The sequence below is a fragment of the Eublepharis macularius genome, chromosome 1, assembly GCF_028583425.1.
Source record: "Eublepharis macularius isolate TG4126 chromosome 1, MPM_Emac_v1.0, whole genome shotgun sequence".
NCBI classification, from domain to species: Eukaryota; Metazoa; Chordata; class Lepidosauria; order Squamata; family Eublepharidae; genus Eublepharis; species Eublepharis macularius.
In genome coordinates, this window is record NC_072790.1 from 117,522,689 (window position 1) to 117,542,787 (window position 20,099).

Here is a 20,099-nt window from a genome sequence, read left to right on the forward strand (position 1 = left end):
ACCATACTGAAAGGGGTGTAGGGCAGATGAATCAACCAGGAAGACCTGGAGTTGTTCTGCAACCACACTCTACTACCTTGTACAGAAAGTCAAATTAGAGACTGGGTGATAATTTAATATGAGAACACAAGAAGAGCCCTTCTGGATCAGATCAGTGGACCATCTGCTTCAGCATCCTGTCTCACACAGTGGCAAATTAGTCACTCTTCAGGGTAACAACAGGGCATAGAGGCCTTCCCCTGAAGTTGCCCCCTGGCGTTGATATTCAGAAGTTTGCTGTCTCTGAGTGTGGAGGCTCCCTTTAGTCACCATAGCTGGTAGCCACTGACAGATCTATCCTCCACAAATCCCCTTTCAAAGCTATCTATGCCTGTGGCCATTCACTACATCCTCTAGTGGAGAATTCCACATTTAATCATTCATTGTGTAAAGAAGTATTTCCTTCGTCTTGAATCTACTACTCTGAGTTCTAGTACTTTGGGAGAGAAGAAGAAAAAGTTCTCTCTGCCCATTTTCTCTATCCCATGCATAATTTTATAAACCTCTATCATACTCCCCCCACCCCAGTTGTATCTTTTCTAAACTGAAAAGTCACTTCAAACTCCTAATCATCATGGTTGCCATCTTCGGCAATTTTTCCAACTCTGCAATGTCCTTTTTGACATACACTGACTAGAACTGCATACAGTTTTCCAAATGAGGATACACCAATAAATCTATACCAGGGCATTATAATATTTTTATATTGTCAGTCCCTTTCCTAATAATCCCCAACATGGAGTTTGCCCTTTCCACTGCTGCAGTACACTGGATTGACACTTTCATAGAGATACTCACTATGACCCAGGGTCTCTTTCCCTCTCAGGGCCAAACCACAAGTGACGAATGACACAGGTTGGACACTTGTCAGCTTCCCTCAAGTTTTGATGGGAAATGTAGGCAGCTTGGCGGAATGTTGGACAAGTGACAGCTGAAAAGTCCATTGGACAGCAGTCAGAGAGCCAAGCTGCCTACATTTCCCATAAAAACTTGAGGGAAGCTGATAAGTGTCCAACCTGTGTCAGGCGTCACTTGTAGCTTGGCCCTGAGTCTCAGCAAGTTTAAACCCCAAGCATATAGCTGAAGATGGGTTTTTTGTTCCAGTGTGCATCACCTTACACTTACCTACATTGAACTTCATTTGCCAAAATGTTACCCTTTCCTGCTGACGTCTGCTGCTTGGTGAGGTGAAAAGCTACACACTGAAGGACTTTGGCTGAAGTTTGGTAATCCTCTGGAAGACACTGAATGTTAAGTAATGAAATGCTCCCATAAGAAGAGGTTGTAAGAACCCATAATTGCTGGGTAATTGGCAATGCGGAAATTGAGGACAGCTTTCTAGGGCATTGATCCTATGGCCCTCTCTGTTGGCTGGTGCTGACTAGGAGCCATGCCAATATTTGGTTTGCATATCCTTGGCCACCAAGGAAAATGCGGGTGGGTGCATGAACAAAAAGCTGCAGTTCAGCTGCTTCAGCTTATAGAAGCGATGGGTCTTCTTTGCAGTGGCCGGGATGGATACGGGCTTCTCCCACATACTCCTCTACTGGATAAAACGTTACAGTGGCTGGGATGTCAGAATACAGGGCCTGTAAGATCTTGCTCTTAGGCCTTGGGGTCAAGGATGAAATGTCAAATTCTAATGCTCAAGCCATTCTGGTCATTTGTCCCACAAAGAGCTAGTAGTCATCTGTAGGAGAAGTAGACATTAGTTCTCCCACTGATTCCTCTGGCATTGGATCGAAGGCTAAGACTCAAAACAGACGTGATGAAATACCTAGGTTCAGCTCGTGTTCTCTTACCTCAAGGTTTGTCGGGAAGCGTAGGCGTCCTTGCAGCTTAAAGTTTAGCATTTACAGTGCAGGCATCCTTGCAGCTTAAAGTTTAGCATTTACAAAGCAGCAGGGAGGGAAGTGCAGGCATGGGGCACCTTTCCTCCTGCTCTCAAGGTGCATCGTGGCATTTTCCCTTCCCCTCACCTGGCCTGGCCCTGCAGAGTGACGCCTGGCTACACCAGGAGACTTTAAGCTGCAAGGACGCCCGCACTTCCCTCCCTGCTGCTCTGTAAATGCTAAACTTTAAGCTGCAAGGACGCCCACACTTCCCTCCCTGCTGCTCTGTAAATGCTAAACTTTAAGCTGCAAGGACACCTGCACTTCCCGACAAACCTTGAGGTAAGAGAATACGAGTTGAATCTAGGTATTTCGTCTCATTTGTTTCGGCTCTAAGCCAGTCAGTCAGATCAGAATGGGAGGTGATGTCATCATCCTCAGAATCCAAGAAAACAGCTAGGGCAGGTTGGTTTCAAAGAGTTAGAACCAAAATCAGAACCATAGCCAGAACCGGGGTTGGAACTGTAGATGCAGCTGGTGGTGCAGGAAAGGCAGTCGACATTGATGGTAGCCAACCCATGAAATCCTACCATGAGATAATTTGGCTGGAGGTCATAAAGGAGGGCCATTGAACCAGGGCGGCTGGGACCGGCTGGTTTGACTATACTGCAAGTAAAGGTGTTGGCTGATATGACTGAGCGGCTGAAGCAGACAAATTCCACAGAACCGGGGGTGGGACAAACATTGGATCTAGGGGAAACGCCTCCAACAAGAAGTGAGCCTCTACACCCAGATGTGGTGAGGGTGTCCAAGGCCTCCTCTCTTCTGCTGAGTGGGCCCAGATCTGAGCTCAGATCCAAGGTGGAGTGACGCTTTTTCTTGTGGTGGGTAGAGGACGATATGGAGCTCAACCGATATTTAGATTTATCCTTGAACCTCTTAGCAGGCGGTCCTGATGATGGACAGTTGGGAATAGATGGAACCAGAGATCAGTTCTGAGGCAGGTCCAACACTGGTATTTCGGAACCAATGAGCAACTTCTGGAGCAGTCCAATATAACAATTGAACCAAAGGGCGGTCGACCGCTGATCCTGGTGTGGGCCTTTTCACAGTGGATGAGAGTGCTGCTGGGGTGTCAAAGCCAGCCAAGACTTTCTCCCAAAGCACTGCCTTAAATCTAGAAGCTCTTGTCTTAGGGATAGAGCATTGACAGTGCTTGCACCCAGCCATATTATGGGACTCTTCCAAGCAAAGTATGCACAAACTGTGCTCATCAGTGTGAGGCATTTTCATATCACACTGGGAACATCGTTTACAAAGCAATTTCCTTCCCAGATGGATCAAAGGAGGAGGAAGAGGAGGAGGAGGAGGAGGAGGAAGAAGAAGAAGAAGAAGAAGAAGAAGAAGAAGAAGAAGAAGAAGAAGAAGAAGAAGAAGAAGAAGAAGAAAGCTCTCAAAGATGAAACAGGGCTGCTGGCAGAAGAACCTCTCCGAACAGCGGTGAAAAAGGAAATAAAGGAATGGGCAGGTGTCTCCCCTTTAGGCATGCAGAGTTTTGGTGAGAAGCATACTGTGCAAGCGCTGGGTGGGGAGGCACCCTTTCTACAGGGCCCTAAAGTTAGAAACTTTTGCCTGCACATGCGTATTCCCATGTTGGACTGCACAGCAAGATACTACGATGAACATAAAAGTTTTACATTTCACTCTGTACTTCCTGCATTTCATAGCCCCTTGAGTCTAATATTTGTTTATCATTTCTTCCGTACCTCATATATAAATGTCTTTCTGACTAAATGGGATCTAGTCAACAAAAGCTTATGCTAGAATAAAACCCTGTTTGTTTTCAAGCTCCTTCTCATGACCCAGGCTGTTTCCACATAGCCCGTTGTTTCTGCCTTTTCCTTGCCTCAGTTATGTTTTTTACCGAGTTGTCCTCACAACTCATGTTCCACATTCCCTATCCACAAGTGTTTACCTTAGCTTCTCAGTTCGATGTATAACTTGCAAATGTACTTTATTAAATGTTTTGGGGGTGCACTTTCATCAACAGTGATACAAAGCATCTTCCCCTTTTAATTGTGTTTTGTTTTGTGCATGCACTATTGCACTTCAACGATGAAAGAAATATCATTGTGGCTCCCACAGTGTGGCCCCTCCCCTAATAATGCAATGGTTGGTGTGTTACATTCCCACCCTATTTATTTGAAATTAATTGGTTCCATCCTTTGAATAATCATTTTGAAAATGTTTATATAACTATTGCCATGGCAGAAATATAAATCTGTGGTCTGCATCTCTGGTCTTGACATCAGTCCACGATGGGTCCACAGAATAATAACAATAATAATAATATTGTCCGCCTTTTTCACTGAGATCCAAGGCGGATTAAACAGTGCAAGTGGAAATACAATATAATCAACAGCTAGGACATTCATTGGATCTATGACAGTAGGCTATGGTAGCAGAAAATTTGGAAAACAAGCATAAAACAACACAGAGATGAAATCTATCTGAAAGAAAGCAGAACTAATTTACATGGCATGTTGAGCATCATGGAAACTCCCTAGCAGGTGCATGTCTACATCAGCAGACAGTACCCAATAGAGTAGCGTATAGTCCCTGTCCTTAGCAAGGTATCTCTCTGAGCTATTTCTTATGACACAGCCCTATAATCTGGGGCCTTTTCCTGACCTCCTTAGGCAGGCCATTCCATAAGGTGGGGACTACCACAGAGAAAGCACGAGTGTGGGCAGATGTTGATTTTGCTCAACTACAGGGAAGTATCTGCAGAAGGCCCAGTCCAGATGACTGAAGCTACCGTGCTGGAACATAGGGGGAAATGAGGTCGAACAGATATGAGGGGCCAAGGCCATGAAGGGCATTGACCTTGATAGTCATGACCTTGAATTGAATCCTGTAGCTGATGGAAAGCCAATGGAGTGACTGAAGAATGGGAGTGATATTCATGCTCCATCTGGCTCCTGAGAGTAAATGAGCTGCAGCATTCTACACCAGTTGGAATCTCTGGACCAACTTTGTGTGGAACCCTATGTAGAGAGCATTACAGTAGTCTAGTCGCAATGTTACTGTGCCATGAATCCAGGTGGCCAGAGCATCCGTGTCAAGGTAGGGAACCATCTTCCAGGCTAGTCTGTTCTGAGAAGGCCTTTTTTGCAGCTGCATTTATTTGCTTCTCTAGCAGCAGCACTGGATCTAGTATAATCCCTAAGCTTTTCACAGAGTCAGCCAGGGTCAACTGAACCTCATGAAAGATTGGAAGTAGAATGTTCTTCAAGATCTCTACTTTTACAAACAGCATCACTTCAGTCTTGTCTGGGTTCAATATCAATTTGTTTGCTTTCCATCTTTTGACAACAGCTGTGAAGCAGCTACTCAGTACCTCTACTGCATCACCAGGGAACTTGGCTAATGAGATATAGAGCTGGGTGTCATCTGCATATTGATGGCATCCGATTCCATAGCTACAAATGAGTTCTCCTAAAGGCTTTACATAGAGGTTGAATAACATGAGGGATAATATTGCACCTTGTAGAATGCATTTCTGCTATTGTCAGTGCAGATTTTCTTCAGCACTCTGAAAAGTTCTCTTGATTTATGTTCGGCATATTTACAACTCATAATTCCACAGACTAGTTTAATTGTTCTCCAATCTTTGTCTCTGTTCCTTGCCAGATCATGGATAGTTTTGGCAGGCTCAGGTTTCCACACTGCACAGGGGCAGTTGACAGCACTCACATCTCTTTCTGTTCTCCTAGAAGTAGAAGCAACCCAGTACAGTAACAGAAAACATTTCTCGTCCATTCTGCTCCAGGGCATTATGGACCACAAGTGAGATTCATTGATACAGAGGTCTGATGGAGTAGAAAAAATCATGATGTCTTTGTTTTCAGAAACTCCACAATCTGTGCTGCCATGGATGCAAGGTCTTTTGGCTTGGGCAACCCCACAATAACACTGGAAGTTGTCTCTGTTCCTGCCCTGATCATTTCTGATGATGCCTACCCGATCGATGCATTGGTGGCTCATGAAGCCATTTGGAAAAACAGCTCATGGACACAGAGGGTCTTCAACTGGGTGTGCTGTTTAGGTCAAGGGATGTAGCAGAATGCATTTTGGCCATTTAAAGGAGGTAGATACACCTTTCCACATATCTGACAGTTACTGAGGAGAATGTGACCTGTAGTTACTGCATGTGCTACCCTTCACAATATTTGAAAGGAAACACATCCAAGTTTTAAGGAGCCTGTGTGAGCCTTCAGCCATCCAGGTTCCCATTGCAGAGCAAGACTTCCACAGAAATTACCGCACATTTGGATAAAGGGAAATGGGTGAATGCTGTGCTTGCCTCAATTCGTAATGTTCATTATTCTGGTTTGCAGATGGCAGTTGTTATTTTTACAATATAGGTTCTGTAATTTCTATTTCTTAAAACAATAAACTTTATTTTTAGCCATTTGTCATTTGGTGTCAGTGTTGGTGCACTGATAAGTGGTTCTAACCTTTAAAAACCTTTCAGGATATGATTTGAAGACTGCACAACTCATTGGGGGGAGGGGTGGAGAGGTGGGAGAGATTAAACATCTTTTCATCCCTACCCTTTGAAAAGGGCGCCATATTTTCATCACACCCATGCCTTCTTTTCTCTCACATAGTGGGGGGAGAGGGGAATAATGTTTGATGGAAACATAAGGTACCTTTCTTCCTACTGCAATTTGGAAAATAAAGGATATGCACTGGATTTCTGTGGATACAATTGGTTTCTGATAGAAGCACAGAACCCTCCAATGGGGGCGACTGTTACTTTTGAAAATCTTAGCTCGACTCTACAGCAACCACTACCTTTTAAAAACTGGGCATGCTTCCTAGTGTCTCTGCAATTTATTATTAGGACTCTGGAGAAGGCAAACCTCCTTGATAGTGAGTGATCTTTTGGAAGGACAAGGAGGTAGAGAACCTTCTTTCCAGCCAGGTGGAGAGTGGACATGCGAACCAGGTGATGTCCAGAACACACCTGGAAACCAGGTCCATCTTCATCATGGGAGCAGGAAGGTTCTCTGCTTTGGGGTACAACTGTTCCCCCCAGCAATGCTGTCCAAACATTAAATACATCAAAGGGGGCTTTTTTTTACACACTTGAGGCATGCCAAAGGATTCCCCTACCAGAGTGGCAACCCACCCTACTCTGCATCTTTAATGAGACTGTGGGAGCAAGTGGGATGGCCAAGCTGGCAGGACAGATGACACACTTAAAAATTTGGAAAGAACATTTTTGTAAGTACGCTGTAGGATTACTAAAGGAAGGCACCTCCCCTTTTTTCATTTTCCAACTCTAATATTAAAATATTCCAAAGCAAAAAAAAATACAAGTTTCGGCGAACACTGACATTGAACAGCACCATATGTTTCACAGTAGATATGTATGGAGAACATATTTTATTATGGATGCCTCAATTTAAAGCTGTTTCCCTTGGACATGAAATGGGTATTGTGGTCCAGGAGCAGGTGAACAATGTTCCAGATGATGGAGTGCAAAGGCAACCTGCAGAGGAGTGCTCTCGTGACAAAAGGGTCACCCCAGGGGACTATGAAAATGTTGCAGATGTCTCTGAAATTAAACTTTAAAAAATAAGTACCAGTGATGAAGGTGGCCAGCAGTGGCGATTTTGCAGCAGTAGCCCTCCCCTCAATATCCTTGTATCATCCTACAATTGTGCCAAGACTAGGTACAAGTGTGTATCACCTTATGGACACAGTACAGCAACCAAAATACATCAAACCGACTCTCCCTAGTTAATGGACCTAAAATGCTTTATTGCTGTATGCCTTTGGTTGGAAATATATGTAAATGAATGTTATGAACTGTGTGGAAATGTGGGTGTGCTCCTGTGTCTTCAATTCACTTACCTATGCACATGCAGAGACTGCTGTTGCTGGGGTGATTTTTGATGCAGTACTCAAATTAGAGAATGCTTGATTTAAACTCCTTCCTCCACCCTCCTTTCATTGACTGGCATGGGAGAGAACATTAAAAAGGAGACTGAAGAATTTTGTGTAGACTCCACTGCAGCAGAAGATAAGGACAAACAGGAGCCTTCCACTTCAAGTAGTGATGTTTACACAGATGCAACAGTTTATCATATGTGATGGACATGTAAGAAAGCAAGGAACTATTGGATAGAAATATATGAAAAATGCAAAAGATATTAAAATTTAATTTTGTGATGAAATCCAAAAATGTTATTAAATATTTTACCAAGTAACATTACAAAAATACACAGTGAATTATTTAAATATATGGTGCCCGCGGCAAGAGTAGTATTTGCAGCAAAATGGAAGGCATAATGATGTCCAGATTGGACAAAATGGAAGAACAAGCTGTATGAATATGCCTCAATGGCAAAATTGGCGCATAGAGGGGGAAATTGTGACCTCATGTAGATTTACATCAAAATGAAATACTTTTGCCAGGAATTATTTTTCATGTACATTAATACTTTCTTTCCATTCTCTAGTGTCAACATTTACATCAAGACTAACCTGCCTGGAGGTCAAGTTGTCCAAAATACACCACAGATGCCAGAAAGTGGAGGCCCGGTCAGGCAGTTGCAGTGCAAAAGGTCGAACACCAAATCCCATGGATAGGATCCATAATCAACAATGTATATAGTTTAATTGGGGAGGGGAATTAGGGAGGAGGGATGGAACGACTGAAGACCTTTTCTTGAGTAGACTTATTTATTGTAAACAAAACTTTTTTTGATCTTCAGTAACACTTTAGAACAGGAAAATGAATAGTTAGAGAAATAATTCTCTCATGCTGTCCCAAGCAGGCTGACATGCAAGCTACAAGGTTAATCTGGCACTGGGGTTCCCAGCCCATGAGTATTTGGATAAACAAACCCTGTCAACTGAAGCTGGGCCCCCACATGGGTTCTCTTGTGTCTGGAGTATTTAACTAACTTGCTGCAGCTGCATCAATATATCCCAAAGGGTTTTTAGGGTACTGACTGATGTTCTCATCATTTCCAGTTTCTGCTGCAGAGCATGTTGGAAGACCTTGCGATTGAGTCTGGATTCCTCAGGGAGCTCACTGTGGCAATGGTTTTCCTCCTGCAACATCTCCTGATGACATCGACTGGCCTCATCCAGCACCCTTCTTCTTTCTTCCATCTCCTTGCTGTGCTCACTTTCTGACAGTGTCATCACTCTTTCTGAAACACTGTACAAGTCCACAACCCAGCTCCTTCTTGCTTTTGTTAGGTGTGTGCCTGAAGAGACCTCTGCCACTGGCATCTTCATTGAGCCTTAGGAAACAAAATCAACATTATATAATGATAACAATGCAGACAGTCTTCCAATAAAAATCACGGTTCAGCATAGGATGAGGAGAGTACATGTCATTGTTTGTTGTTGGTGAAGCACTGACTAGTGCTTCTTTTGGTCCCTTTCCCTCTATCATCCCTTGGGTTGTCACTGTTTCCATCTTTCTGTGGGCCTGTTCTTTTGTGCCCCACCCCCTTTTTGTTTTCTGAGGTTCTGGGCTCTACTCCACCAATGGCAGCTATCCCCTTAACTACTGGCCCCACTTCACTCAGTACTATTTTTTTCAAGATCCTTGTGTCTCCCTGGAGACCCCAGTCTACCCTTTTGGAGTTCCTGTGGAGGACATCTTACCCTACCACCCGCTTCAAGACAGGTTGTATACTTTCCTTCAGTGCATCTTAACTTAAATATACACTAGCACACCCAGGGATTCATGCATCACTGCCCCCACTAAACTACAGCCTCTAGTGTATGGCAAGCCTAGATCTATACTAGTTTGTGATATGGACTGTGCGGTGAATATCCCACTGTTTGCCTATGAATTTTTTATGTTCGTTATGGTTTGCGTTCTCGTTTCAATTCTACTGTTCATTTACCTGCTTCAAGTAAAACCTTATTCGGTTCTTAATTGTTTTGGTCTAGATTTGTAGTTTTCTATCATATGGGAGAAAAGGAAGATGGCATGGTATAGCCCGATCTCGTCAGATCTTGGAAGCTAAGCAGAGTCAGTATTTGGATGGGCAATCACCAAGAAAGACTCTGCAGAGGAAGGCAATTGCAAATCACCTGTTTCTCACTTGCCTTGTAAGTGTCTTGCTGGGTCATCATAAGTCAATTGCAACTTGATGGTACACACACACACACACACACAATATGGGAAGTGGGAAGACTAGCGCCTCAGTGTGTTGTTCTGTAACATCTGTAGTGTGTTTCCTGGCATATGTTTTCATTGCTCTACCACTGTTTGTCTATTCAGTAGTAGTAAAGTCTCTTTATAGTCCTTAAGTGTTGTGCCTCATTAATTCCCCCACTGTGAATGCTTCTGTTTGGTTAGTTCCCCACAGTGTTAGTCAAGTCACTGGGCAACAAGTCCAAGACTCTTCTTCCCCTCCATCCCACTCCACTGTCATTTCCTAGTAGCAATAATTCATGAAGCTCATAGGAAGGGATTTCCACTTGTACATCAACCCTGTAGGTGCCGCTTTGCACTTTAAAACATGTTCAGAGTACTGTTATTACAGAAGGGGGTGCAGACACAGGTAGCCATTTGGGTAACACAAATACCACACCTGACAAACTGCTTCCTACTATGTAGCTATTAAAGACACAATCTGGAACCCAAAGAGTTCTACAATAGTTCTATCATGCCAGTAAAACTCATGCTTTACAAGCAGAAGACATCAAATTCACCCATTTCCACCTTCCTTTAAAAGGATATTAGGTAATAAAGTTTTTCATGATAATAATTTCAAAGGTATTATTACGCAAGTCAATTGTAGAAATGGAAGTCTATTGTAGACATCAAGTAGCAACTTAAACACTAGCAAAATTTAGCAAAGCTGTGAAGGATCTTTGTCTGTGACTTTCTCAAACATAATTTCCAGCTGTCTCTATCTACCAGGAGCAGTATCTATTCTAGGAGGTATTGTGGCTCAATGCTTCACTTGTTGCCCTTGTATTCAGTCTTTGGTATCTCCAGTTAAAGGGTCTTTGGTAGCAAATGTTGGTAAAGATCTTTCTTTGCATAAGATCTCAAAGAGCCATTACTTGTCAGAGTAAACTAGATGACTTGACACAAGGCAGATTTATATGTTCAACTTTAGGCATGTCCCTGGACTTGAGGAAGGGGGGGGGAATGTTACTTTCCCCCCCTTTGAATAACAAACCCCCATGCCATAACACAAACTGCTTTTGAACATCCTCTGTTCAAAAGTGAGGGCAAACTATGTAGCATTGGACAGTAAAGTTTGAGATACACAAGCACAAAGCTAAGTTGGGTGTATTGAATTACTTAAGTAAAACTTTGGATCCCACTTGCAGGATTATTTTTGTGTCAAATGTTAGTAATGCAATATGTATTATTTACTGTACATCATCTGGATTAGGATGACATGGTATAGAAAGTCAAAAATCCGGTTCTGTCGGGTGGGGGTGGGGGTGAATTTGAAGGAAGTTCTTTCTCTGAAAGAAAACAAGGAAAGAATTGTAGATTGTGAAGAAAGCTGTTATAATTTGTTTCTAAAACAAAAGTTCATTTCTTTGCTTACAATCATCCTCATAAATTGTGAGCCTTTTGGGAAGTTCTTGAAGAAGTTTCCAAATCAGCTAACAGAAATAACTGAAACAAAACCTTATCTTGAAGCTCTGAGCAGTGTGGGATACCAAGTCAATATCCAGGCAGATTACACCACCTGATGATAATCATTCCTAGGAAATGAGGGATAGGGATTTCTCCCTCTCCTAAAAACACAGGCAAGGAAGTGAGGACGGATCTAGAAGTTCACGTGAAATACCTTACTGCCTCAGCAATCATTTTGTGACCACAGCACTGGCTACCGAATTGTGCAAAGCCAAGTAGTTGCTCCATTTCCTGCTCCGTGATTAAACCTGTCACCTCCAATCTCCAGATGTTGAGTATTTGAGGTTAGTTGCAAAGCAGGAAGTAAGGCAACAAATTCACAGAACACCAGAATCTGACACCACAGATCAACTAGAGAAACAAACAGAATATGCCACCAAGTAGAATCCATCAGCTCTTCATTAAAGCTGTGTTGATTTTCAATAAAAGGACAATGGCAGAGGCATTGGTATCAAAATGAACTTCACTGTCCTAATTGTTTCCTTTCAATACAGTTTTGCTGAAATCTGGCTTCAAGTCAAAGAAAGACAGTTTCAAAGGAAGTTGGAATTAGGCTCTGGTATTTTAGCATATTACATCCCTCTTAATATTTATGGAGGGATTTTCAAAAGATTTGTTTCTAACTGTATACATGAAGAAAAAGTATTTAAATTCATTGATTTCCAGGGCACCAATATCTCAATCCTAAATTTATTTACTAGGGAGAAAACCCCATCAATTCCATGGAACTGCTTATATTCATATAAATATGCTTAGGAACAGAGCTTAACACTACTTTAGAGTACTTTGAGTAATACTGCCTGAACTGAGAGCTTTGCACTTGTTTCAAAATGTGAGTCATTTCTGTATTTTAAAAAAGTATTTTCTGCACCATTTGAGAACTTATCAGACAACCACCTACGACAGCATAACAGCAGCAGGTCTTTTGTCAAAAGTGAGAAATAACAGTAGAAATCCTATCAGAATTACTTTACAAAGTCAAGCAAAGACCACCTTCTTTCTCACTACCACCCACTGATGGCAACCCCTTACTATAATGAATGCAATTGCTTAGGCCTTAAAACTGCTAGAACTAATATGAATAGCAGCATTCCTTCATAAATATATATTCACTGCATGCACACTCAGAAAGAAGCTTACATACAAGCACTTCTTTCCCCCAAAATGAAGCCAAAATGCACTCTGTTTCTACAGAAAGACAAAGGCTTCATATCATACACACTGAAAAGGCAGACACACACTGCAAAATGCCTGATACAATTATGTACATGCTTTCAATGAAACATGCACAATTGATCATATGCCTATAAATTTGTCATTCAAACATACATGCAGAAACATGTACACAAAAGTGAATTCATGTGCAGTGAGCACAACTGTGTATTAACTTAAAGAGAAATTTTACACTTATTCATGTACTGCCAGCAGTTATACATGTGTACAAGTATTATGACACAGACAAAGGCTACAAAAATGTAAGTCATGGAAGACTTTCAGGTCCTCTCTGAGCATGTGTTAGTTACCTGAAATCACACAAAAGACTTTTACATTCACTTTGCAGGCTTGTAAATGTGGAACTTACACTCCTTTTGTAAAGTCTCAAGGTCTTTTCAGACAGAAGACTTAAGTTCACTTCTTAATATGATCCTATACTAGTAGAAAGTAGTTATTCACATACATTTAAAATGGACACGAGCATGCTTCTAGGTTTTTGCCAAATGCTATTTATGGATAGAACTCTGGAAAAAGTACAGAGATAATTTATACCAGTGTAAAGACAAATTCCAGACGGAGGGCTGTGCTAGTCTGTTGCAATCAAAGTGACAGTTTTGCAGTATTTTAAAGGCCTACACATTTGTTGTGGTGAAACCTTCATGAGCTAAAGCTCACTTCATTAGATACCATAATAAGCTTGTTAGTCTTTAAGATGCCTTTGTTTACTATTTCTCTATAAAATTTTCCTGTATGCATGGATATATGTATACACACACACTTACATTTTTTAAAAGCATACCATACTTTCATACATTTAGGTAGGGTTACCAATTTGGTGTTGGAAATTCCTGGAGATTTGGGGTGGGGAGTGTCTGCGGACGGTGAAGATTAAAAAGGGGAGAGAGATCAGTAGGGATGCGATGCCACAGTCTGCTCTCTAAAACTGCCATTTCCTCCAGAGGAACTGATTTCTGTAAACTGGAGATCAGTTATAATTTAGGGAGAACTCAGGTGGTCCTTCCTTGAGGTTGGTAACTGTAAATACAGGCTATTTTCTATTGAACATAGAAATCGGAATTAGGTGTTTTTGTAAGTGTGTGCTTTATGTATACAGTTCACACACTTTTAAAAATCATATAATTCTGTTTTACTTCGAGAAGGTTAAAACATACTGGGAAATATTCCTGAGTTTCTTACGACTCTTCTTTCTAGTATGCAAATATTATCTATGGGAAACAGAGGATCCTAGAATGATGACAGAAGGCTCCACACAAATTGTGCATTACTAGGGCCGATTCCAGATGACTAACCTTAAGGCGTTTCATGCCGCCCTCTTCCGGATCGCGACGGGGAAAATGCGAAATATCGCGTTTCCTCACGCGAGTTTTGCGCATCGTCGCGCAAAACTCGCGCGAGGAAACGCGATATTTCGCATTTTCCCCGTCGCGATCCGGAAGAGGGCGGCATGAAACGCCTTAAGGTTAGTCATCTGGAATCGGCCTAGGATTGGGTGATTCCTTTTACAAGGAGGTCTACACTTTTGTTCCTTCCTAAGTTTACTAGTTCAGGACTGGACTACAGATTATATGAAGAAACTTAGGCCCACCAACAACCAATCAGACACAAAGTAAGTTATGGGCCATGTTAAGGAGAAGGAGGCAGGAAGAACACAAGATAGTCATTTTCAGCAGCAGTCCCATATTTCTTATAACATGTAGTTCTGGCCACAGAGTATGTTTACGCCAGAGTTCCTCTTTTGCATCTCCTTTAATTTTTATTCATCTTTACTTACGTATCTTTCTGTGACCATCTTCATTTCCCCGCTTTTCTTTATATCACAGTAATAAGAAGAGACAAGTTTCACTTGAAATAATGAGCAGATTCACTTACAGGTAGGCACTCTAGCTTTTCTCTTCAAGCAGTAAGCTTGAGAGGGGCAGAGGTACTGAGTTTCCTTGTAGGAAATTCAGCAGTGGAGTTTACACCTGGACACCAGCTGCACACACACATCCTGAGGAAAATGAGCTGTTGCAGCCATAACATTCTAGCCTCCTACCTCCCCAGACTCATACATCTAATCATACATAGGTGTGCTGATAACTTTATGTTTAATATATTCACCAGGTGAACATACCCCCTTTGGCAGCTGCACCTGACCTCAAGTTAAGCCTTGGGTTGGTTCATCTTGTCACCATTGTTCACCATCTTGACACGACCTCTGAGCTAGGCAGATCTCTGCCTGGACAAAGCCAACATGGGTAGATTTCATGCCTTGTGGCTCCTTTTGCACCTGCACAGTACAGGAAATATGGTCATGGTCGGGTCCACTCATTAAAGTGACCAATAATTCAGTTTGCCTCCTTTACTTCTGTGTAGTAGGAATCATGTCATTTAAATGTGTATACACTGCATAGTTGCTCGTTATTCACAAGATTCATTACACAGGGTCATATCATAAAGGCCTTAATATAAGGAAGGTTCCTGGGAAAGAAACCAATCAATTTGAAAGAAAACTACTCTAAAACACTATCCATATTTTTCAAGAAAAATATACAGCACATGCACGAAGACACAGCAGCCCCTGCTTATGATGCAATTTGTTGCCTAGGAACTGCCAGGCAATCCAGGTGCTTCTACAGTTTAGAACAGGGGTCCCAAACCTTTTGGAGCCTGCACTTTTTGAATTGAGACACAGGTGGTAGATACAACAAAATGGCTGCTGCAGGAGGCAGAGCCAGCCGCAAAATGTCAGGGAGTGAGGTTATGCATCACTTTAATAACTGTTCAATCTTTCAAGCAGAAACTCTGCTTAACAGGATACTTTGTAAAATACACATATAGTTTAATCATATTTTATTAAAATATACGCAGCTGACCTTCAGTCACACAGTGAAGATTCTTGTGCTGTGGTGGCAGCCACTACTGAGGTGTCAACAGATGCCACACAGGGGACCACTGATTTAAATGCTTATGATTGAGGCCAGTCTTGTTACAACTTAGTGATCCTCCCTACTGGTCTCTTGTCGGCGGGGGGCGGGGCGGGGCTGGATAATCACCTTGCCCCCACCTGTAGTGTGGACAGCATTGACTGTTTCCTCTCTCTCCTCCCCACTCATGCATGGTTGCAAGGGTAAACTGTGAGTCGCCATCTGGGAACTGTGGTTATATCTATCTATCTATTGATCGACCTACCGATCTATGATACTGTTTTATTATGCTTTTAAAATTTATTGAAAATTGTTGTAACTCGCTCTGAGCCCACTTGTGGAGGGGGCGGGCTAGAAGCCTAATTAATAAATTAATAAAAATAATTTTGTTCTGCATGCAAGTCATCCCTTTGTTTTAGTGCTTAAAAAATTAGTATTTTTGATGATGCAGGGGCAATAAACTGAAATTCTCATGAGGTTGTCCAAAAATGCATATAGATAAACTACTGTTTACAGAATCTGTCAGATAGACTCAGATGAACACCAAGTGGTAACACACAGGGTTGTTTTTCATGCCAGTATCAATTTCGATTTAATGGTAAATTCTTCCTTTAAACAATTGGCGTGGTGGACAACATTAGCAGGGAGGAGAGGGTTATGCTTGACAGTGCACACCAGCCTCAGCAAGCAGACAGATTTGAGCTGTTTGAAGCAACATGAGTTGCCCACTGAATGGCCAGCAATGTGATCTCAACACATAATCATGTGAGCCGAACCAGCAAGTGTCCAATCACGTTTAATCATACACTACCAGCCTGTGCTCAAAATGGCTGTGTGCATATTGAGGACTATGTACCAGATTTTATGTTATAGCTTTTGAAGGCCATGGTCAATTTCATCTTGAAAATCCATGTTCACTGTGAGAAAAAAAGAGCATTAAACAAACGAGTGTTTGTTTGGACATGGCCACACATACAGTACATGAGTACACACATGGGACTTACAAAACATGAGCTACAAATTCAGAGATTCCACAAGTTAATTTCACAACCTCATAGTGCTGACCTGCATATTTATTCAAAATATCTATAACCAGTTTTTCTCTAGATCAACAGGGCTCAAAGCAGGCAATATACAGGGCTCAACAGAACTCAAAGCTGCATTGACATATATACAGTGATCTAGGGTGCCAAAAATCTTAGGGATATTTACTCATGTAAATTGTGTTAACAAAAGAACCAGGGCTTTGAAGGAGACACACAGAGACAGCAACTCCTTAGTCGGTTGATATAGTATTTATTAACAAAAATTTTATGCTGCCTTTTTGCCCTCATAGAGCCACCAAGGCAGCTAACATACTTAAAACATACAAAAGTATCATCCTACAAGCCATTAAAACCAGCACATAAATGCATCAAGAATATAATGCAGTAAGAGGAACATCAAAGAGAAGCCTCTCGAGAAACACTGACCATCTCCGAAAGGCTGTAAGATGCAAATCAAGAACTTACAGGCATAATTATTTTTTAAAAAATTAAAGTATCCTAGCCAATTCCAGATCATACTTCACTGCTCTGCATATAGCTCTGCATACTGCATGCATTATGGATGACTTTTAATTTCTCTGGTGCAGCAAAAAATCATATTCCAGCCCTCACAGGGGCACAAAAAGGCAAGGCGCCTTGGTGCAACATATATATAGATACGGTGCAGAACTCTAGTTGTGTGGATGATTTGCATTTTCCCTCCCAAGCACCATTAGTTTCGTAGTCTGAGACTCCACACACAACTCTGCAGCCACTCCTAATGCATGTACAGCGGGTGCATCCTAGCAAAAGCCATTCTTGAGCTGTAACAGTCCGGATGGGAGGTATTATTTCAAAACATTGAGGGGAGGTAGTCTATCAGCAGGCAAGTACAGAGCAGAGCCTGCTGCAATCCTGACAGCACCGCCTCTGTCACAAGCCTGTGCTCTCATCGTAACTTTTTTCTGTGAAATGTTTCGCGTGCCTTTACCAGTTGCACCAGACAGAAATTCAACAGGTGCTTTTTCTCCCATGAAGGTGCAGCGATAGGGAAAGCTGGACCGCAGCTGAATGTCTATTTGTCGGAGAAAGTATAAAGCTCCTGCGAGTCCTGTTCCTCCCCCCGTGAAAAAACTAACCCCCTCCCCCAAGCCCCACAGGTGAACCTGCCAGGGACTAAGTTCCAGCTTTGGCCAGAATTTCCTTATCCAGCAAAACGGGAGCAAAACCAGAGGGGCTTTTGGCCGCCTGTTATATCCTGAGGTGAAGCGTCCGCTCAGAGCTGCGGCCCCCGCTAATGCAGCCCGACATGGCGGCGTCACCCATCCGCCCCGACCCCGCCCGCGCCCTTCTGACCGGCGGGGAAGTGGCGGCGTGTGAGCAGGACACGTCTCCGCTAAGCGGGGATTGTGCGGCGAAAGGCGCCTCTCCCGCCGGCCCGCCCGCTCCCCGCCCCCGCCCAGGTCCTTGCCGCCGCTTCAGCCGCGCGCGCCTAGCGCCACACAGAGAGGGCGAGCGCAGAATGGGCTTGAAGGCGCTGCTCCGTGCCAGCAGACCCGCGGCCGGCAGCTGCACAGGCTGGAGAAGCGCCTGCGCACTGCAGGGGCGCCAGATTTGGCGGGAGGGGGAGTGTCCAAAAAGCCCTTTGTTTGATGGCATCTCTGTTTACAGAGTTTACTCTTTCATCTCAACCTGTTTCCTCCTCCCCTCTCCTGCTCCTGAGAACTTTACGGCGGAGGAGGTCTGCTTAAGAGGCAAGCAACGCCAAGCACTTCTTCCAGCGGCATAAAGCCCTCTCCTCCCCCACCCGCCCACCCACTTTTCGCCTTTCCCCCAGTGACTAATGCAAGGATGGCCAGGAGACCTAGGCACAGGTAAAAAAATCCCAAACCCAGCTCCTCTTTGCAACATGGATGCATTTTTTTGGTCTATATATGTTTTTGTCTTGTGTGTTTCATAGCTGTAGGATTATGTTGGAAATTATAAAGATAGAGAGTCCGGGTATGCTTAAGAAGGAGTGGTCTGCCAGTTTCTTTGCACACCTGTCAGAGTGTGCATTAAAATTGTGCATTTAAAAAAATGCCAAGACCGAATCAGTGGAGGCTTAGAAGCTCTTTTCTCCTCTTCCAGCCACTTTTCCTCCCCCCACCCCGACCTCCCAAAGTCTTGTGCGTTTGGAAGAACGGGATCTTTGCAATGCGCCGTTTAAGTTGTCCAGAAAGAAAGGGGATTCTCCCATGCTCTGCGGGCTGACATAATTAAATGAGATAAGCTCGTTCCCAACTCGCAAGGGGATCCTCTGCGATCGTGGTGATTTTTTTGGTGTGCCGCGGTTGGGGCTAGAGGAGGCGAGCAAATGGTTTATGGTACGCACTAAAGGGGGGAAATGTCGGAGTTACTCAACGGCTAATTGCAGGTACTCGACCCCCGTTTTCATTCATTCGTCATTCATTCATTCATTCTTTCTTTCCAAGTGTGCAATTATCGGTTGGGTTACAGGCGGCGTACAAGGAGATTCGGCGGGCTCCCCGCTTGCAACTGCCGAGAGTTTTCTGTCGGACTCCCAAATCCTCCGCCCCCCCCCTTGCCCCGTTTGAAAATATAAGAGGCCAGCAACGCCCCGCGAAAGCGTCCTTTTGAACGGCTTTCTCCGCACTTAGGGCCCCGAGCGATCTTTGTAGCGCCGAGAGGGGCAAAAAAGTGCAGAGAGAAAGGCGAGGGGCAGGGAGCTTGTCAAGAACTGTCACTCGCTTGCCGATCAGGCAGCTCGGTGTTGTTGGGACAACTTTGCCAGCAGAAAACCTTGCAGGGTGAGCGCGTGTCATGAAGACTAGGAAATATTGTGGTTGTGGGGCGATATTGTTGGGAGGGGGTGACGGCGACTCCCCCCGGCTCCTTTCCCCTCCCTTCCCACCTCTCTCGGGCGGCGTGGAGCAGGCTGGAAGGGGAAAGCAGCGCCTCGTGGTCTGGAGACACTCTCACACGCTGCGGGATTGTTTTCTAATTATCTCGGGACAGTCGCCCGTCCACGTGGAGCCAGAACTCGCCTTTCTCTTTCGCCGTGCCGAGCTAACGATCGTCCCCTCCTCCCCGTTCACCCGACCTCAGCTTCTCCTCCAACGCTTGCCCCCCTCGGCTTGTCTTGGCACGGGAGGCGAAGTCCCAGCCTTGAGTCCCACTCTGCTGGTTTCCCTTTCTATCTCGACCTGCAGATCGCTAAGGAGGAGACGATTCGGGGGTGGGGGAGAGAAGCACGGGGCAGTTCGGGGCGTGCATGGCGCCGTGTGCCCCCAGCAGCGAAGAGATTTCCACGGAACTACTTAGCATTCAGGGCTGTCCCGTTTTTGCAGCGCCCGGG

At 43.8% G+C, this 20,099-nt stretch overlaps 1 protein-coding gene across 2 annotated transcripts in view; it reads left to right on the forward strand.

Moving 5' to 3' along the window:
- The first annotated feature begins 18,561 nt into the window (after nucleotides 1–18,561).
- MYB (MYB proto-oncogene, transcription factor) overlaps nucleotides 18,562–20,099 on the forward strand; it is a 39,828-nt gene continuing 38,290 nt past the window's right edge. For both annotated transcript variants that reach the window (XM_054976616.1, XM_054976608.1), the window contains exon 1: nucleotides 18,562–18,615. In XM_054976616.1, the coding sequence (XP_054832591.1) occupies nucleotides 18,593–18,615 (23 nt within the window). In that variant the 5' untranslated portion in view covers nucleotides 18,562–18,592. The remainder of the gene's footprint in view (nucleotides 18,616–20,099) is intronic.